This window comes from Homarus americanus, unplaced genomic scaffold (assembly GCF_018991925.1).
Source record: "Homarus americanus isolate GMGI-L3 unplaced genomic scaffold, GMGI_Hamer_2.0 scaffold34360, whole genome shotgun sequence".
Lineage (NCBI taxonomy): Eukaryota > Metazoa > Arthropoda > Malacostraca > Decapoda > Nephropidae > Homarus > Homarus americanus.
Genome location: NW_024739403.1, coordinates 1910363 through 1932828, shown reverse-complemented (window position 1 = coordinate 1932828; position 22466 = coordinate 1910363). Strand labels below are relative to the sequence as shown.

At 41.8% G+C, this 22466-nt stretch overlaps 1 protein-coding gene across 1 annotated transcript in view; it reads right to left on the bottom strand.

The window, feature by feature from the left end:
• Positions 1-16404: 16404 nt before the first annotated feature.
• LOC121874608 overlaps positions 16405-22466 on the bottom strand; it is a 49048-nt gene continuing 42986 nt past the window's right edge. Inside the window, exon 16 of the mRNA XM_042378835.1 lies at positions 16405-16427. Within this exon, the coding sequence (XP_042234769.1) occupies positions 16405-16427 (23 nt within the window). The remainder of the gene's footprint in view (positions 16428-22466) is intronic.

The following is a 22466-nucleotide window of genomic DNA, read 5'->3' as shown; positions in this document are numbered from 1 at the left end:
CAGATGCTGGGTGCTGTGGTAGTTGTTGGTGTGACAGAGGTGTTATTTGAGGATGGTGTGGTGTGGTGTGGTGGAGGTGGTGATAGTGGTAGTGATGGTGTGAGGAAGATGGTATGGTGGTGGTGATGATGATGGTGGTTGAAGGAGGGGAAAAGGTATAGTGATATAGTGTCTATCTATCTATCTATCTATCTATCTATTATCTATCTATCTATTTTCTCTCTCTCCTGCATACAAACACTTATAATTAACCTATCTCCTTTCTCCTATCTCCTATCTCTGTTCATATCTCTCTATCTTCCTGTGTCCTATATCCCTCCCTATCTATCTCCCTATCTTCCTAATTATCTCCCTGTCTACCCAGCGAGATATCTCCCATATTGAGGAGACAACAGAGGCATTAACACAGAGAGTCTCGACCCGTAAAATAATGCGCCGGGTCTTAATTGGCAGGCACACTGGCTCTCACTTTGTCGCGGCAGGTGAGTTGTTGTCAGTTCTTGGCGCGTTCACTCTCTTTCTGCGTGAATGGAATCTGATACTCGATTTTAGAACTTTCTGCGTCGCGTTCACTTGTCCCATTTCACTGTGGATTCAACAACGACGTGGTGTTCAACTTCGAGAAATAGGCTGAACATTGAACTTTCTACGTCGCGTTCACTTGCCGCGTTCAACCTGGAGATCTGGTGTGTTCATCTCCTTTCGTTCTGTGTTGCGTTCACTTATTGTTTCAGTGGTATATAAAATAATGGTTTAACTGATGTCCAATATGGCAATTAAATATACAGAGACTTTAAACCTAACTATTCAACTTATTATTTAGTTATGGATAATATTCATCAATCAGTGAGTTTGTGATATTACAGAATTATATTTTATCATCACTGTATTTTGTCTGTAATGTTTTGACAGTAGTTGTTAATGAAGGGATGATTGGGATTTTAATTTATATATTTTTATGTTGTAGGATTGCGCGTGTGTGTGTGTGTGTGTGTGTGTGTGTGTGTGTGTGTGTGTGTGTGTGTGTGTGTAAGTAATAAGTGTCAACATATGTAATTTCACGAGTATAACATTCCGGTATAACACCACATTTAATATTCCGTATAGTGAGGTGAAATTGCTGTGGGAAATAAATTACTTTTCACACACATATAACCCAAATTATAAATACTTTGACATTGACGCTCTAGTAAATATTCTTAACGTGACCCGTAATTTATAAAATAAAAGCCTACATTCTCAAACATTCCAAAGACAAATAATTCCTCATAAGATAGAACAATTCACTAAACTACTTCACTTAAGATAAAACAGAAAAAAATATCGTAAAAATGAGGCATACAAACTCCCCTAGGCCTCTACCTTAGGCCTCTACCTTAGGCCTCTACCCTTGGCCTCTACCTTAGGATGTAAGATTAACGTGAAAAAAATTTCCCTAAAGATTCTGTGCCTTGACTTTTTCCCCCTAACTGTAGCTGCTAAGAGAACGTGTCTAGTTAAGGTAGCGTGTCACTTTATTTTATTCAGCTTTATGCAAGTTTAGTTACGAGTTAAAATTAATCCAGGATTTGTTTTGCGACACGAAGAGGCCATTAACATACAGCATACAGAACGCAGCATACTGCACACATCATGCACCACACAACATACGCCACACAACATACACCACACAACATACACCACACAACATACACCACACAACATACACCACACAACATACACCACACAACATACCCTATACCCTGCACACCCACACAACATACACCACATCATACACCACAACATGCACCACAACATACACCACATGCTACAACATACACACAACATACGCCACACAACATACACCACACAACATACGCCACACAACATACACCACACAACATACACCACACAACATACACCACACAACATACACCACACATCATACACCACACATCATACACCACACATCATACACCACACAACATACACCACACATCATACACCACACAACATACACCACACATCATACACCACACATCATACACCACACAACATACACCACACATCATACACCATAAAGATAGAGTCAGGTACTTCCCAAATCCACGATAAAAGGTAATTTTGACCTTACGCACTTTTGAGAATTCATCTTTGTGTAGTAGTTTAACTCTTTGGGGAAGGACGTACTCAAGGGGTCAAGATATCGTACTCAAAGGGTTAAGATATCGTACTCAGGGGGTTAATATATCGTACTCAAGGGGTCAAGATATCGTACTCAAAGGGTTAAGATATCGTACTCAGGGGGTTAATATATCGTACTCAAGGGGTCAAGATATCGTACTTAAATTGTTAAGAGTCATTTCAAGGAAAAAATTATCTCACTAACTTTATCCCTTGTCAACTCAAACACAACCCCCCCCCCTACATTGACCAGGTCCAACACCTTAAATGTGATAATTAACTCTGTTGTACTGTACAAATGAACGTAATCACAGACCAATTAGTAGTACAAACAACAATACCTAAGACGTGTGACAAAGCTTAGGAATTCTCAAAGGTTTTTAACATTAGTCCCTCTTCACATTATTTCGACACCGTTTAACTTAGTGTAAAGGTCCCAGTGTAATTCTGATGCCATTTTGGACGATATCTCTGTGTTTTATCGTTAACTCAACCAGTTTAATACGTTCTTACATTTCCATTTACGAGGACTTGACTTAACGAGCCTTTGAGAATTTCCCTCCCATAACATTGTTAGTCGGATATTGTACTTGGGAGTCAAAACAGCCGTATTGTAATGCACCGAAATAATTAAGTTAATCACTCTCCAATTAGTATCCAAACGAAAAACAGCATTAACTTGGGTAGATACAACAGGCCGAGGCGAGAGTGGATGGGGAGTACGTGAGGAGGGGGAGTACGTGAGGTGGGGGAGAATGTGGGGAAGAGGGTACGTGAGGTGGTCGTCAACGGGTTGTCTCCTCTCTTCACAAAGTCGCGGCAAGATGAAACGCGCGCCAAGACAAAATACATTTGCATAATCCTGTCCAGATGTAAGTAATATTGTCTGTTTTGTTGTCAGCTTTACGGTAGCTGTGAGAGGGTGAGATTACTGCTGTGTGTGTGTGACGTACAGCGGGGAGGAACAGCAACATGGAGAGATTTCAAGGTAGTGAGATAGGTATTGTTGATTTACTGCTTGATGTTGTCATACTCATCTGGGCTTGAAGACATTTATACGTGATACTTTTAAGTGTGTTTTAAGTAAGTGCAAAGAAGCACTGTAATGGCTTAAATTTTCACTGTGGTTGAAAAGAGGCTAGATTTTGTCTCTGATGCAACTGTGGTGGTGTACAGCTTGATGATCAGCCTCAGTCCACATGGTATATCGTTCCCACATGTTTTGGGTGTGAGGAAAGGTTCAGGCCAGCACCGCCTCCCTCTGCCCCTCGCATGGTCTGGCGGATCACTGGTGTTTCCTCTATTAATATTTGTTTCCATTCTTTTGCGAGTTGAAATTGTCACTATATACCAATCGTTTTGAGTTGATCAGCATTGTTTACACTCTGATTACTTGGTGTAGTGGGAGGGAAGGGACTCTTAACCCCCCCCCCACCCCACCCCCCCTGGCAGTTCTTGGTAGGAGTAGGAGTGTGTGTGTCTGTGTGTGTGTGTGTGTCTGTCTGAGTGTGTTCCGACAGTTTTGAAGATAGAGAGCTGAAAGTTGGTATGGAGGTGCGGGTGGCCTAAGTCTTGTACTATACCTTGTCCTTCCAGACCTGAGCCAAGTCAACTAACTCACCTAGTCAAGCCCAAAAACAAGAGCTTATGACTCAACACTTGATCCACTGTCTTAACCCTGAGTGAGATATAGAGAGATATAGATATTAAAAGAGAGAGAAGAAGAGAGTGAGAAAGAGAAGCGAGAACTAGGAAAAGAGGAGAAATGGTCATGCAGACAGTCAGAGATAAAAGTGTGAGAGAGAGAGAGAGAGATAGGTTAAAGCGGCAAAAGAAAGAGAGAGAGAGAAATGGGTAAATACATAGACAAAAAGAGGGAGAGAGAGGCGGGGGCGGAGGTAGTTGAGAAGTACAGTACCTCACGGGTTGTGCCAGGTGATCTGCATACTAGCGACCCTTGGCACGAGACTCCCTCAGGTTGGGGATTATCTCACCTGTCTCTCTCTCTCTCTCTCTCTCTCTCTCTCTCTCTCTCTCTCAGTATCAGTAATTTACATAATGGCTGGGAAAACAAAATACGAAATTCGCCCGTAAGTAGACTGACATTTACGATATGACTTTCTCTGTGAAGCTTAGGCCAAGATTCTCAAAGGCTCGTAAGTTGAGTTATTCTCGTAACTTGTGATATAAGAACACATTTACCTGGTTCACTTAAGCTACAACATAAAGGTTTATTCACAAATATTCGTAAGTTTATTTATTTTTTCGTAAATGCTGATTTAATATGCATCTAAGTGGGTAATTTTACCTACGATAAAAAAATGATGAATTCTCAAATGTTTTTAAGTTTGTTTTTTCTCGATGGTGATTTTAGTGTGAATTTAACCGGCTCATTTCACTTACGAGACAAAGACTGATTTTCAAAGACTAAGTGATTTAGGAACGCACTTTACTGGTTGACTTAAGTTACGATACAAAATAAGACCTAACCTAACCTAACCTAACCTAACTTCTAGACGCTCAGAATACAAACTGAGAATAAAGAAAAAATTCAATTAGTTAAAAAAATACAATATATAAGTGTGTGTGTGTGTGTGTGTGTGTGTGTGTGTGTGTGTGTGTGTGTGTGTTAAAATTAAAACGAGATTAAACAAAGAGAAATATTACATCGCTCTTGACAAACCAATATTGCTCTGGTGGTAAAAACATCCACCAGGGAGTCAGTAAGGAAAGGTTTTTAAAAGGTTGGTTAAATGTTGTCAAAGGGTGATCACAGAAGTCATGAGCTACATACATACATACATACATACATACATACATACATACATACATACATACATGCATGCATACATACATACATACATACATACATACATACATACATACATACATACATACATACATACATACATACATACATACATCTTGTCTTAATCTTTCGCTTAAATATTTTACAGTAGAGTAATTAAGTCAGCTTAGTATTAATCTTACTGAAGAAATATATTAATTACTTAAGCTTTAGAGATTACGATGTTGTTAATGGTTGTGTTGAGGTAATAGTGGGATTGTAGGTTGTGGTTGTGGTTGTGGTGGTGGTGGTGGTGGTGGTGGTGGTTGTTGTGGTGGTGGTGGTGGTGATAGTGGCGGTGGTTGTTGTTGTGGTGGTGGTGGTTGTTGTTGTTGTGGTGGTGGTTGTTGTGGTGGTGGTTGTTGTTGTTAATTAGGTGGTGGTTGTTGTTGTGTGTGGTGGTGGTGGTGGTTGTAGTTGTGGTGAGTGGTTGTTGTGGGTGGTGGTGGTGGTTGTAGTTGTGGTGGTGGTTGTTGTTGTGGTGGTGGTTGTTGTTGTGGTGGTGGTGGTGGTGGTTGTTGTTAGTGTGGTATGGTTGTTGTTAGTGTGGTGGTGGTTGTTGTTGTGGTGGTGGTGGTGGTTGGTGTAGTTGTGGTGGTGGTTGTTGTTGTGGTGGTGGTTGTTGTTGTGGTGGTGGTTGTTGTTGTGGTGGTGGTGGTGGTGGTGGTTTGCTGTTGTTGGTGTGGTGGGTTGTTGTAGTGTGTGGGTGGTGGTGGTTGTTGTTGTGGTGGTGGTGGTGGTGGTTGTAGTTGTGGTGGTGGTTGTTGTTTGTGGTGGTGGTTGTGGTTGTTGTTGTTGTGGTTGTTGTTGTTGTGGTGGTGGTGGTTGTTGTTGTGGTGGTGGTTGTTGTGGTGGTGGTTGTTGTTGTTGTGGTTGTTGTTGTTGTGGTGGTGGTTGTTGTTGTTGTGGTGATGGTTGTTGTTGTTAGTGCTGTTATTATTGTAGTTGTTATTATTATTGTTATCATTTCTAGTAGTAGCAGTGTCGTTATTATTGTTGTTTTAAACGAAATTCTAAGTCACATAGATAATGAAAAGCTACTTAAAGATAGATGAATAAAGAGAAAAGATTAGAGAGAGAGTAGAGAGAGAGAGAGAGAGAGAGAGAGAGTAGAGAGACAGGGATATAAAAACAATAAGAGCATCTCTACCAGTTGTCTTGTGGTCGGCTCAGCCTTGTATGACCTGGCTCTGGATTTATCTCGACATAAATACACTTAATGAAGGCAGGAGCTGGCTCGAGTATTCCCCGGGAAGGAATATTATTGGTCGACTCGGCTACTACTCGCTGTGACGTCAACTACGAGAAGGATTACTATTGGTCCACCTGTTCACTCTCCGTGACGTCATCTATGGGAGCAAGGCTATTGGCCCACTTTCCTCTCTTCTGTGACGTCATATATAGGGAGAATTTATATTGACCCTCTCGGTTCCTCCCGTCCATGACGTCATTTATGGGAAAGTCGCTCTTTGCCCGTCCAGAAAATCCTTTCCCTGACGTCGTCTTCGAGAACAATTACTATATATCCGCCCGCTAACTGCCCTCCCTGACGTCATATGAGTGAGGCCTCAGTCATGATGTCAGCTGTGGTGTCGGTCATCGTAGACTGTGTGGGCGGGGCTTAGTCGTGACGTCACCAACCTGTTTGCCGGCCCTTTTTTTCAGTTGAGATAAAACGTCATCAATTGATTTTTTTTTCTGTAAATTCTAGTTTTTTTTAAGAGTTAATTTCGAGTTTACTCTTTTTTAACTCTTATTTCTTTATTATATATTATTTATTTTCATTTTCCGAATCGTTTCCCGCCGACACGACACGATAGTATGATAATTAAACGACTGGCGGTAATAGTTTTATATAGTTATCGTACATCAGAGTTTCTGTCGCACTAGTCGTGGCTGAGGTATGATGATCTTGTCTCAGCTCGTAATGTTAAGATAGTTTTAGTGGTTATGTAACGCCTTGATAGTTATCGTACATCAGAGTTAATTTTTCCTGTATGTGTTGCCTGGCGTATGATGATCTTGTTTGAGCTCGTGTTTAGTACCTCAAGTATGTCATTTAAGTAAGCATTATCATCATACTTCAAGATTAACTTTCCCTTTAGGTGTTGTGTGAGATATGAAATTCATATTTAATACCTGAAGCGTGTTGCCCAAGTTAGTAATGACTCGGTAATTATCGTATTTCAGAGTTACTCCCTCACGCGTTGCCTGAGGTATGATGTTCTCTGGTTGGTGGTGGAGGACTCGCGTTTATGGCCCTGTAAGTGTTGCTAAAGTCAGTTGTATTTCACTAGTTATCGTATTATTATTTTCTGTGTGTGTGTGTGTGTGTGTGTGTGTGTGTGTGTGTGTGTGTGTGTGTGTGTGTGTGTGTGTGTTGCCTGAGGACTGATGCTGTTGTTGAAACTTTCTGTTACATTTTGGTACGTCTGATGCCTGATGTACGATGACTATAGTTACTTGTGTATGATATCTTCTCTCTATAAACCTCATGTACAGTATTTCCTCACATATATATGATGCTTAGTGTACGATGCCTTCTCCTCCTATGTAATGCTTGATGCACGATGCTGCCACTTTCTTAAATAATGCCTCACTTACGATGCCTTCCTTTCTTCTATATAATGCCTCATGCACGATGCCTCACTACCGTCAGAGCAAAGGCTTAACACTTCATATACCTCGCAGTTAAAACAGAAGTGTGTGTGTGTGTGTGTGTGTGTGTGTGTGTGTGTGTGTGTGTGTTAAGTTATCCCCGAGGAGAGAACTTTACTCCTCGGATTATATCTCAAGGACTCGGTTGAAGTTGGAGTCTAAGCTTGAGATGGAGGATAAGCCAGCTTGAGACGGGTGTAGGTGTTTTAGAGCTTAAATTCAAGACTTATTTGTTTGAGGGGGTGAGGGGGGTGTGAGGGAGGTGAGGGAGTAAGGTTAGGAGGAGGCTGAGTGAGGGGAGGAGGAGGAGGAGGAGGAGGGAGGGAGGAGAAGGTAGGAGATGATAAAGGGAGGGAGTAGTGAGGGAGAGGTAAGAGGTGACCGAGGGAGAATAGGGAGAGGATGGAGGGAGGAGGGAAGGTGAGAGAGGGTGGTAAGGCGAGGGAGAGAAGGGGAAGGAGAGGATGGAGGAAAGGGAAAAGGTAGAGAGAAAGATGTAAAACGAGGGAGAAGAACTGTGTAAGAGAGAGATGGAGGTAAGAGAAATAGGAGCTAATGCAAGAGGAAGAGAGAGGGAATGAAAGGAGTGGATAAAGGAGAGTAAAACAAAAAGAGAGAGAGAGGCAAATAGAGAGACAGACAGACAGAGAAGAAACAAAAGGTACGATGGATAACAAATAGATTCCAACCTATACCACACACACACACACACACACACACACACACACACACACACACACAGTCCTCCCTAGATGGTTAGTTTACCGTCACACCCATGACCTTGTTACGGCGTCACATAACCACAATGAATAAAATAACTATACGTGTTATATTCACATCTCTAAGTCATTGTTACCAAGTGAATATTTCTTTTATAATATATCAAAGTGTTTATCTTTATTTTTATGTTACATCACATATTTTTTTGTTACATAACGTCATCACATCACATATTTTGTAACATCACATCATTGCATCACGCCGTCACATCATGTAACTAACCAAGCCTAAATAAACTATCCTGCATGTACACAGTTACCTCATATAAATCACTTTTAAGGCTCACGAATTTCCGCTTTATAATCTGAGTCGTTAGAAGGTCGTCATGCGGCCCCCCCAGGACACGTGTAGTCAAACAACAGCCTTACCTGTCTTTCGTGATCGTCCTATGCGTGCATGTCTGTCTTCGCCTGTCAATTGAATACTTGCTGACAGAATAGATGACGGGGTGTATTAGTGTTTTACGACGATGTATTACAGACTGTGTGCTCGGGCTGGGCTGGTATTATGGGTGTACCGAACGTAATGGTTGGTTAGGACACCTCACCCCGGGTCTAACGCGGTCACGAAGGTTGAAAATGGTGTTCCAGATGGTGGTGGTGGTAGTGGTGGCAGTGGTACAGGTCCAGATGGTGGTGGTAGAGGTGGTGGTAGAAGTGGTGGTGGTGGTGGTGAAGGTCGCTGTCATGTAAATATTGTACAGAAGCCCAAGTTTTATAATGTTGAGCATTGACAATTTTAGTTCATTATGTGGAATTTTGGTCGAACACACACACACACACACACACACACACACACACACACACACACACACAAACAAACAAACAAACACGCACACACACAGAGTCTTTCGTGTCATATAATCGTAGCTTTGGTGGGGGTCAATGTGGGATTTGTATGACGAATCTGGCAACAGTGTTTATTAGTGACGTCACACTGTAAACATTAGCTCCCCGCGTTTTCTCCTCTTTAATCCGACATCTTGTACGATAACTTCGACCCGGGCCATTTGTCACCGCGTTCCTCACATTTATCCTAGTCATTTGGCGATTATGTCTGTTGATTATATACCTATAATTGTATAATTAATATGAGTTAATTTGTAGTTAATGTGCGTTGATTGTGTACGCGTGTCTATCTGTCTTCGTTATGTGTTTGTTGAGAATCATTTCATTGTTTTTTAATTTGTTCAGGTATGTTTATTTTCACGTTGGTCGTCACCTAGATTATTTTTTTATCTGTCTGAGTGTCTGTCAAGTCTTTCCACTCTTCGTGCCAACTTCAGTTATTTATGATGAAGTTTAGGGATGCGGCGGCTGACTGAATACATCGCTTTGCCTTCTATCCTAAATATCGTTGGTTCGTTGGTTCTCTCGCCTGGGGACACCCTAAGTCTGCCCAGTTGTGAATAGGTACAGTAATTATTATGGCAGTAAATGTGGAGTTATACAGTCGAGTGAGGTGCCTGCCACACTAACTCCTTGAGTGGTGAACATTTCGTGTTAAGTTAGTATATCCACGCTGCCCGTCAAGCCTCTGGGACTCACTCTAAATCACGTTATGATATTAAGTAAGCCTTTTTCATCAGGTATATTGAAGAGAGGATAATACAGAAATATAGTTGTATTGTTGCGTAGAGAAATCAACACATTCCTCTCTCTCTCTCTCTCTCTCTCTCTCTCTCTCTCTCTCTCTCTCTCTCTCTCATAACATTTTTGACGGGAACGACCACAAAAACACACCGTTTACCTAGAACAAGAAACACTTACACATCCGTCAGAGCCCCTGGCAGTTAACAGCGACCTACACACCGCTGTCCATCTCCTCCATCCTTGTACAGAAATGTTCCTTGTTGGAGAGTGACGGAGAGTCTAGTATCGCCTGCTAACTACCATGTCGTGTCACTGGGCTAATCCGCCGTTTGTGTCGTAACTCTGGGGCGAGACAATACTGCCCCTAATAGGTAATGCATTCCGGAGTGTGTGTGTGTGTGTGTGTGTGTGTGTGTGTGTGTGTGTGTGTGTGTGTGTGTTGGTAGTAACATGGCCTCATCTGTGTACTTATTTGAATACCTGATATGGGTGATGACTTAGCAACTTCAACACCTGAGACGTTTTGATTCATCCTTGACTCACTCCTGGTGTGGTTTTTGATGTATTTTCAACACCTGGGGATCTTGATTTCATTGTCTACCTGAGATACCTGAGGAGAGTCTTGAATGTAAATTAAACACCTGTGGGGGTCTTGACTGACCTTAAATATTTGTTAGGGGTCTTGAGTCGTCTGGTAGGGGTCTTGACTCACTTTAAATATTTAGTGGAGTCTTGAATCATCTGGTGAGGGAGTCTTGACTCACCTGAATACTTGTTATGAATCTCGTATCACCTGGTGGGAGGTCTTGATTTAAGTTGAACACCTGAGGAAACTAACTTCATTATTACCCTGAACACCTAAGCTAAATTCTTAACTGTACTTCCTGCTTCATCATTCAGACACACACACGACCTTCAATACCTACAAAGCATCATGACACAAACACCAATACGACTTTTATAAGATTTTCATACTTACAGCTGTTCGATTCATCAACTTATTACCAACACCTGTTTATACATCCTCACAACTAGACACTTTGGTACTTTGTGTTAATGGTACAGTAAAACGCCACCTCTCTGTGTTTACTGTTGGGGGGGTAAGTACTAGGCTGGCCATGTCTTAGTCTAAAGCACCTTAGTCGTTCTCTACACTCAAAGACTCAGGGAATTTGTGAGAATTTGTGAGTATTTGTGTTCTCTAGGCATCTGAGTCCTCTCCAAATTCTCTTGTGCTTGGCTTAAAACGAACTATGCTTACTCGAAATAGTTTCAGAACGTGATATTGTAAATCTTCAAAACTGGTGAAATTTCTGTCTTGTAAGAGGGGGTTAGCTACTCTCTCCTTCAAGATTGTTCTCATTTTATAAAAACTCTCTCTCTCTCTCTCTCTCTCTCTCTCTCTCTCTCTCTCTCTCTCTCTCTCGGGTTGTATTGCGAGGAGAAAGGATAATCTGGAAAGTAAAGATCGTCTTGTTCTTAGAGTCATCTGGACAGTACACGAGGAGAAGAGAGAAGCTCTGGAACTCGAAAGGCTGTTCTTTTGTCTGTCATCTGGAAGGTACAGACAGAAAAAAAAAGAAAAACAAAAATCCTGGAAACCGGAGGCCGTTCTCTTGGCTGTCAGCTGGCGGTGATGGAGGAGACAGAGAGAGCGAAAGAGAAAGAGAGGAATGAGCTCTTGGACGCTGAAGGCCGTTCTGTTGGCTGGCACCTGGACATTCCTGGAAAGTATTACGTCTCGCGCTGGAAAAGTCTTGAAGTCTGGAACGCGTCCGCTTGTCCCGTTGTTCTGTGTTATAGCGTGTAATAGTGGCGCGGGTCAGGGTGGGTCACGGTGGTTATGCCTTCTAGTGTGGCGTCTGATGATGTGGTGCTGGTGTTGGTATTGGTGCTGGTGTTGATGCTGGTGCTATTGTCTCTGGTGCTGTTTCTCTTATTCCTCCTAGCTGTTCCTCTCGCTGTTCCTCCTCCCGCTGTTCCTCCTCCCGCTGTTCCTCCTCCCGCTGTTCCTCCCTCCCGCTGTTCCTCCTAGCTGTTCCTGCCTACCGTGTGTGTGTGTGTGCGTCTCTACCCTCCTAATTGTACAAGGTAAATTCTCCACTTTTTAATCTAAGTAAGCGAAGGTCGTGTGATGTAGAGCAAGTTAGCGGGAGTTTGGTAATAAGATCAGGGAACTTGCATGCCGTTCCCGCCTGGCTGCCCGCGCCCCACCCCGCCTCACCCCACCCAACCCCACCCTATCCCTCCCCGCCCAACCCCACCCCACCCCGACCCGCCCTATGTTGCCCCGAATTCCGAGTTACGAGTCCTATCTCTGTCTGAACTTAATTAGATACAACTTTCTTTTCCTTCTTTCGTGCTTGATAAATCCTACAGATGGAGCATTTATTGAGTATTTTTTTCCCTTTGTTATTGTGAAAAAGATACTAACCTTTTGTTTTGTATAAATACCAAAAGGCTGAGAATTTATTGAGAATTATTTTACACGAAACTAATAAATTGTTAGTTATTTCCTTCTCAATGTGACCATCAAGTAATGAAAACTGGGTAATGTATGTATAGAGAAGATCTTAATTGAATAAAATAAATTAATTCGTTTACATTGAAGAGAAAAATTAAGGTAAGTGAGCCATAGGTAAGGATAAGGGGTTTGAGGATTAAGATAAGGGTGTCATAGGTAAGGATAAGGGGGTCGAGGATTAAGGTAAAGGATCGAGGATTAAGGTAAGGGTGTCATAGGTAAGGATATAGGGGTCGAGGATTAAGGTAAGGGATCGAGGATTAAGATAAGAGTGCCATAGGTAAGAATAAGAGGTTGTGTACTTACCTTAATATAAACAAAACACATCCATTAAAACCTGAAAATGTATATATAGGTCTTGAAGAACACGCACCTGAAGAAGACCTGCCGTGTTTCTTAGGGTCACTCGGGATAACAACCTTCTCACATCTGACGCGGGCTGGGGATCGATCCGGGGACATAATAGTGAGAGGCACGTGCGTTACTAGTGTACACCAACGACAACAACAGATAGTAACGTCCAATAATAAAATTTGGTAAGGCCATACTGTAACACACACTAACCAGAGTGAGGGGGTTGCGGGTAAAGCCAACAGTAGACTCGGGATAATAAAGAAAAACTACACTGTACTTTTATATATAAGGAAATATTGGATCGTCGTATTTGACACTATTGAGACCCTAATTGCATATGCAGATCAATGTTGGTCACCTTAAACTATTTGAAAAAGTACCGCATAGAGCAACGAAACAACTCCCAGATTTAGCAAATGTTTTCATTGAAGACAGATGCAAATTGTTGGGTCTACAGATAGTACAGTAGCTAAAATAACTATCTGTGCAGGTGGGGGTCGATATGTTCCGAAATTTTACGTGTGACTAGTGACAGCCCTCATATACCATTATTTATCGTCCATTGTCTCATATTGTTTCCCACAAAGTAAGCACAGACAGTTGTTTTAGCTACTGTACAAGACAGGCGAGGGAAGGAGGGGGAGGGGGGGGATATGATTGAGGTTAACAAGCTTCAGCATAAATACGAACACAATCACTTCTCAGAAAAAAATCCTACGCAGCACCAATACTCTGAGAGGCCACCTATTTACGTGAGCTCAAGCTGAACTTTGGAGAAACAATATGAAAGGAAACTGGTTTGCTTCTTGGGTGTATTGTATCAGCGCCCTCTATTGTCACATATAAATTAAGATATGGAAAATAGTTTGGGTTTGGCGTAATTTAAATCCCAACCATGTTCCCGGAGGTGGGGGGCATTAAAAGGAGGTTATGTGTTATTCTCTTATTACGAGGTAAACATTGTAGGTCATCAAGATATGGCATCACATCATTGTTGACACCATCCGTCAAGGCAACACTACTTTAATCAAATGAGCGTCTGACCACTATATATACTTTTTTTTTTCATACATGTCTGAAAAAGGCAAGAGAAAATATCACATAGAATAAATAAAAGATAAAATCAGGAGGATTAAGCTTTTAGGGAAATGAAAACTCACCCAGATAAATACTGAAGGACAGACTCGAGTCGTTTGTTTACAGTCTGATCTGTTTTGGTGGCGACGTTGACTCGGAACTCGGCGGTTGATAGAGTTTGTTCCTCTTGTACGTCTGTCGGGGTTTCCAGATATACAAGTAATCAGTTGATGTGGCCACGGACGCCATCTCTCCAGAACTGTACCCTCTCGGAGCTACAGTCTTGAGGTAAATAATGTAATCGATAATTGCGTCTCCTCTAGTAATTCACCTTAAGCGCCATCTTGGAACTGTGAGGAGGTTACAGGGGGGAATTATTTATGACTAATGTAAAGTTATTTTAGACGATGTTGGGCTAGGTTGATTATGTCAGGTAAGGTAGGGTGTGTCAGGTAGGGTTGATTATGTCAGGTAAGGTTGGGTATGTCAGGTAGGGTTGATTATGTCAGGTAAGGTTGGGTATGTCAGGTAGGGTTGGGTATGTCAGGTAAGGTTCATTATGTCAGGTAAGGTTGGGTATGTCAGGTAAGGTTGATTATGTCAGGTAAGGTTGGGTATGTCAGGTAAGGTTCATTATGTCAGGTAAGGTTAATTATGTCAAGTAAAGTTGGGTATGTTAGGTAAGGTGGTTGGTGCCAGGTGAAGTTGGTGCCAGGTGAAGTTGGTTATGCCAGGTGAAGTTGGTTATGCCAGGTGAAGTTGGTTATGCCAGGTGCCAGGTGGTTGGTTATGCCAGGTGAAGTTGGTTATGCCAGGTGAAGTTGGTTATGCCAGGTGAGGTTGGTTATGCCAGGTGAGGTTGGTTATGCCAGGTGAAGTTGGTTATGCCAGGTGAGGTTGGTTATGCCAGGTGAAGTTGGTTATGCCAGGTGAAGTTGGTTATGCCAGGTGAAGTTGGTTATGCCAGGTGAAGTTGGTTATGCCAGGTGAGGTTGGTTATGCCAGGTTGATCACGTCAGGTTAGATTTACTGGGTCAGCTAAGGGACACACAAATACATAAAAAATTAACTCTGTAAACCAGACACACAGATAGCTACAGTAGTCAGTGGTGTAGAGGACGCTGTAGCTTAACCACTGTAGCCAGGATCCACTCTCATGACCCAGGTAACTCCCCACCACCTGTACCAGACGTTATAATGGGATAATTACAGGTTAATTAGTGTACGGTAGCCGCATCATACACCGTGGTTTCTGTCATTTAGTAGGCCATCCAGGTCATTGTTATTTACCTGAAGGGGTGTCGATATTATGACTGACTGGCTGACTGAACGAATTTTTCCTCGCCTGACTCCGCTCCTCATATGGTGGTGTCAGGCTTACGATTAAACTGACCTTATGTCTATTTCAATTTGTTTCTTACACAAAAATTTACATTGTGTGCTTTGTCTTAGTGGAGGTAGCGAATTTAATGGTGGAAACTTAGATTGGCGTGATGAAATAGATTTTTTATAAGGTAATTTACATATCCCATGACAGCTGTATGATTCTTTGCCCATGACAGCTGTATGATTCTAACCCATGACAGCTGCGAGATTTTACACCGTTACAGCTGCGTAACTTTTCCCCATGACAGCTGTGAGACCTTACACCGTGACAGCTGCGTGACTAGCCCATGACAGCTGCGTGACTTTCCCCCATGACAGCTGCGTGATTCTACCCCGATGACAGCTGCGAGATTTTACACAGTGAAAGCTGCGTGACTCTAAAACAAAATTCAACTTTAATACAGATTTTTACGACCAAGAAACTCCTGTTATCTTGTCCCCAAAACTTTACTATCCTACATAATTATTGATGAGAGAGAGAGAGAGAGAGAGAGAGATAAGACAGGTTGGTTAGGTTAAAAGTTGGACAGACAGGCAGGCAGATAGATTGAAATATGGACAGTGGCAAAAAAAAAGACAGAAAGTTAGATTACAATTATTAGAAAACATATTAATAGAGTAACAGTTAGATAGAAAGGTAGAGAAACAAACAGGAAAATAAATAAATAAATAAATAAATAAATACCGAATATATTTTTCATTGAAGCATGAACGCCTCTTGAAATACAGCCGACTCGGAACGTCACTGTTTACGTTCGTGTAAATCCGGATGCTACTCACGAACACAGCCTTCCCGGGAGTCGGATTCTTATGAGTTTGTTTTGAGGAAGGAAAGTTAATTGTAGTCTTGTTATTGTTGGGTGTGTGAGTAGTTGTTGTTGCTTTCTGTAGGAATGGTGGTTGTCGTTTTTATAGTAGCTAAATGGTGATTGTTATATAAGACTAATATACATAATAATAAGAATCTCAGTATACTGTAGCGTGCCATTATATATACCTACACGATCTAATAACTCCTTTAACTAGTCATATATCCTTCTAATATCTGTAAATTATAAACAAAAAGGTTATATTACAACTTACAACTAACAAAAAAGTAATGGAAGTAATATTTCATGAACTAACACGAACGTTAGTGAGCGGTTGTGTATCGATAATTCCCTCCAGTCACGAAACTCTTAAAAAAAATCGTATTTACACGGAGCCAAAAATAGAACGTTTGTATATTCGGGTTTTTTCTGGTGTTTTAGTTCCGTGTTGCTGAGGATCTTTATGTGGTGATAATTTTGAGCTCTCGTGATGGTAAAGTTGATACACAGAACATGGTTGGGTGTTGTGTGGGGGGGGGGTGTGTGGGGGAGGTATGGGTGTGTGGGGGGAGGTATGGGTGTGTGGGGGTAGAGTGTGTGTGTGGGGGGGTTATATGTGGGTGGGTGTACATGTGAGGTTCGGTGCATGTGATTGTGTGTGTGTATCCATATATACAAAAGTAAAAAATTATTATATGAAAGACAAACATAAATAACCTGGATAAAAAAAAATAACTCAAGTAAATATAAACGACCAAATCAGGTGTTAAATTCAACTCTTAAAAAAAAAAGCGAAAATAAATGACCGGACTCTGAACAACTTAAGAGTAAACAACACGAGTAACATTCTACTGTATACTGGGCAAAGAAAAGTAAATGGTCAGGGTAAGTAATGGCTCTGGCCACTTACAGGTGCATTAAGGCAATTGCTCATAAACTTGGCCGCCAGCGTTCCTGTCTGATTTTTAAAGTATTCTCCCTGTGACAGATAACCTGGCCGGGTGGGGGTGGGGGGATTACTCGCGTCTGAGGTGGTCGTCTTAGTGATGTAGTGTTTATTCATGCACAGTCGTCCATAAAGGCGTCGTATGGCCATATTGACAATTAAAGAAAAGACTTACAGGTATATAACAGCCTGGAATATAATACTTGGTTAATGGTCATGTTGGTAGCCCTGACACCTGTTCCCTCGTGACGTAGGTTGTGTCAGGTAAACAGTGTGACAAATGGTGACACTATTATCTTAACCTATCCTTGTTATTTTTCTTATACTCTATTGTTGGATTTAATGAAAGTAAACTCAGTCACTTACATTTCTTCTGGTTGTTTTACGTAAGAGTGTAAATCACATATAAGAACATAAAGAAAATAAGAAAATATGGAGTCTGCAATAGGTCAGTTGGTCTGTGCATGGCAGCTCCTGTCTAGAGTTACAACCACTCTCTATCATCCATGAATCTATCCAGCCTCACCTCACCCCCCCCCCTGTGATGACAAATACAGTAAAATACAACATGTCCACTGTATATTTTCAGCCACCGGCTGCCCAATTTTATACACACACACACACACACACACACACACATCAGCTGACCATCCATCATCTATTGTTAAAATTAATAAAATATTCTCCTCCACCCCCCCCCCTTCCCTCTTCTCCGCCCCTCCTCCACCCCCGCCCCGTCCCCATCCCCGCCCCGTCCCCGCCCCTCCCCGCCATCATCCCTCCCCCAAAAAACAATAAAGAAATAGAAAAATAACTATAAAGAAAAAAATAAGTGGCGCCTTAAAACCCAGACGTGACATTTGACAAGATGTAAACACTGGCGACCCGGTCAATAACACCTGTACTTTGTCAGTGAGTAATTATAGTAAGTCTTCAGGTAGAGTCTCCTGGGCTGAGGCTCCAATGTTTTTGACTGCCTTACTGAAGATGGACGAGGCATCTGTCTCTCGTGTGTGTGTGTGTGTGTGTGTGTGTGTGCATCAAACATACTGTACACGCCAGCTTAACAAACGGTTCAGTACATCAACTTGAATCTCGAGTCGTGTTATCCTAGTGTCGTATCTCGCTTCCTGGTGATTATGACTCCAAGCTATACCACGTAGGTCCTCCATGGTGTTGGGGCCACACACAGCTTAGTCTAGAAGAATACTATATGAAGCACTGTATAGGACCTATTATGTAACCATGCAGGAACCTGGGTGTGGACCTGTGGGTAGACCTGTGGGTGGACCTGCTCTTGGTCTGGTGTTTGTGTATAATGTTTATTTATTTATTTGCACTTGATGATTTTAAATTTTTCATTCGCAAAACTTCGCGATATTTTCCCTGTTTTTCGTATTCGATTTTCCATCAAAATTAGGAAAGTGAAAGAGTTAAAGAGAGAAAGAAAATGAATAAACGTTGAAGGAGTAACTCCCCTCCTTGATTTTCCCTCTTGGACAGCGTCAGCGACTTTAAGGGAAAAAAAAACTTTTACTTTCACTCAACTGAGGAGCACTCAGCGAACACCGACTTGTATATATTGGTGCATCTCCCTGGCTGTTCCCTCCGAGTGTGTATAATCTAAAGCAATACCTCACTGTCCAATGACGCCTTGCCTTGCTCACAGGGGAGGTGACTACGTGTGCTGTAAGTCAGACCGTGATTGGTTAATGTCACACCGAGCGACCCTGCCGCTTCTTGCAACGTTACTGTTCTGCCAGATCTAATATTCTCGACCAAAACAAGTGGTATTAGAGGTAGTTTAAGTGCGTTCAAGAGTGATAAAAAAGACCCGTCTTAGATGGTCCAATGACTACGAACTGTGGCTTACAATGCAGTCATTACTCATACTGCTAGCATGACCCTGAACCAGTGTGAACTTGTATGAGGAGTTTTATTAAATATCTACCTATCTAATGAGCCACGTTGAGCACGAGACAGACAGAAAGGCTCATCTACACCATCTTAAGAACTACCTATTGATGACACTAGGCGCTCTTTATTTATTTATTTATTAATTTATTTGATTTAATTTATTGTTATTTATTTATTCTGGCTGCACACCCACATGTATGTTAGTCCGGGCGGAGGACATTTTCAACACCTATGAACCCGAGACTAACTAACTTTAATCTCCCTTTATAATATTCATACAAGACAGATGTACCAACTATCATCTTCCTCAAAAGAATAATACAATCCCAGTTTATACAGGTCCAATGACATAAAATCACTGTATATGACCAAATTCGACCCCAACCATTCATACTGCCCAGACAAATTCCAAACCTGAGATCCAAACAAATTTGTCATATTAGAATCGATGGTTTGGTTAGATTATTAGGTTAAGGGTTGGTTAAGTTATGGGTACGTCAGATTAAGTTAGGTTTGGTTAAGTAAGATTTGAAAAGGGGTGGTTTAAGGATAGGTTAGATTAAGGGTAAAGGTAGATTAGAATAGGTTTAGTTAGATTGCCTTATGAGTTAGGGTATGAAAAGGTTAGATTAGGTTAGATTTCGTTGGTCTTGGTTGGGTTCTCCATTCATACAACCAGTCCAGTGGAAGGAATCCTCAACATTCAGCCCCGTGTTTTGTTTATTTAATCCTCTCTGAAGCTGCATCTATCGTTCGCGTGACCCGTGGATTACTGGTGGATTTCCTAACATTTTGCTCTGCTAGACAATAGACACATCTCTCAACCTTAAATGAAAGATCTCCCTTAAATATAAATTATCGCTAAAAGGAAGTAACTTTGTAATTACTCCCTTAATTTCAAAACCAACCTGTTACTCGGAAAATTTTAGATGTCTGGGAAGATAACGTCACATATCTCCCTCTGTTGCTTTGGAAATGACATTATATATCGTCTCCTTGATCTGGGGAAATAAATACCTCCATATATCCACCTCTGTTGCTAAGGAAATACAGTCATATGTCCTCCCTCTGTTGCTTGAGGGACATTGTGTCACATCACCCCCTCTGTCACTCGGGAAATACTGTCATATATCCTCCCTCTGTTACATGGAAAGATAACGTCCTATCCCCCCTTGTTGCCTGGGAACCACACATGGGAATAAACAGCGACCATGGAACTCGTAGCTGTAGTATAACTTCACGGACACAAGTTGGGCAATAAAGCTATCCTCTCCTCCCGGGGCGCTGTGCTCCTGGTGGCGGGGTACTGTACCTGGTTGGCTCTAGCATCATGGGAAGGTGCTGCAGTTTGAGGCTCTGTGTGTAGTGTGACTTTCCCTGGCGCCCTTCTCTCCGCCCCCGCCCCGCCCCCTCCGGCTCCCGATCCCCACTCCAGTCCTCAACACCTCCCTGTGTATGTGAGAGAGAGACAGAGACATGACCTTCAAAACACCAATGAGATAGTGCCAGTGCCGCCAAAATGGACAACCAACCAGGAAAAAAAACAGCTCTAAAAATCAACCACAATCAGGCATAACTCTATCAGTTTAGTCAGTAGCAAGGCCGCCATTCACTGCCTCCTCCTAAAGTTCTTCAATTTCCAAACTACAAGTATCAGCCACTTTCCCCCCTCCTCTAATCTTTCTCCTCTTACTTTCTCTACCCCAAAAAAAGGAGAGATGAGAAATTTTGGGGTGTGGGGATGGTTGCGTTAAAAGAAAGATATGTTGGTGGATAGAAAGATGGGTGGATGGTTAGAGACAGACGGACACGTAGATGTAGAGAGAGAGATGGGGAAATAGCTAAATAGTTATGCATAAGAAAAAATGAGATAAATCGCTCAAACACAAGGAAAGGAAAGAGAGAGACTTGAATTTGTGCATCGTCCTGTGAACTTAAAGAAGAAAGTGCACAGTGAGGAGTAAAGAAGACATAGAGGAAGAGAGAAAACACAGAAAACAGTGAGAAGGAAAGGAAGAAAAAAGCAATTTAAAGAAAACAGTGAAGAAAGCAAACATTGAGAATTAAAAGAAGACTATTATGTCATCTGTATAATACTAAAGGAACGTAATAGTTAGGTTAGTCTCGGTGTAATTTTGTATACTATTGCAGGTCGTTTACCCTCCAGTTACGAGGACTAACTAACACACGAATCTCTGTGAATCCGGATCCCAAGTTACTTAAGATTCGTCACAAATTGGCGGGGCGGGGGGGGGACAAAACGACGCTCAAATTACACATCTATTTTATGATGATTAGATGCGTTCCTTCATTCCTCACAGTTACGGGGAGGGGAAAAAAATGACGTAGGAATCTTTGAAAATCTGGAGGTGGCAGGTTTTCCCGGGTTTACGAGGAGGCTGTAAAGATAAGAGAGAACCATAAAATTTCTCAACAATTTAGGAGCTGGCAACTCTGGTGGTCGACCCTGGAGTTAGTTGAACGCTATTTTTTTTTTTTTTTGGGTGATGGCTCGCCGTAGGATATCACCCATCACAGTACTTTACATTCTCAAGAGGTTAGTAAAGAAATATTTCCTTTGCGCATTTAAACTACGACATAATAATCGATTCTACAAAGTTCGTAGAATTTTGTTTTGTTCATTCTTTAACTAGCGATATAAAAACGCAGCTCACTAACTATGAAACTACAGTAGATAATAATGAAATGTATTCAAACACTTGAAGGGTATAATCTCCCGGCAATTAAACAACAACACAGCGATGGATTCTGAATGCTTCGGTATTAAATTTTCCATAGAGATGTGAGAACTCTCTATCTGACTCGCCTACACTACGGGTTTTAAAAGACTACCAATATGTCATCAGAATTAGGACCCAACTAATATCCTGACTCAGATTTAAACCAAAACCAAAAACTGAGGGTTGTGGGTTTATGATATATTAGAGAGGTAGGCGACAGTTTGGTTAGATTTGGTTTAGTTCAATTTTGTCAGGTTAGGTTTGGTTACCCCATGTTAGTTATGATATGGCTAAATTTATGTTAGGTTAGGTTGGATTGTTAGGTTAGTTGGTCTGTGTTGATTTCGGGTTTGGGAATTAAATAGAGTCCTTCGAAACTGAATTACTGGGGCTTGGTATAGTAACTCAAGTCACTCTATAACCCTTCAGTCAGGGGTAAAAACTCAGAACCGTGTCCATAGCTCCCTCGCCTTCGGAACTTTCCCAGAGAGTGAGAAGACATTCATGTGTGGGGGGTCTCCGTGTGTTAGGGGTGTGTCTGTGTGGGGGGATGTCTGTGTCTGTGTGTGGGGGTGTCTGTGTGTGGGGGTGTCTGTGTGTGGGGGTGTCTGTGTGTGGGGGGGGTGGAGGAATATTCACGTCTGTGGTTGGTTTTGAATAACAATAAAACC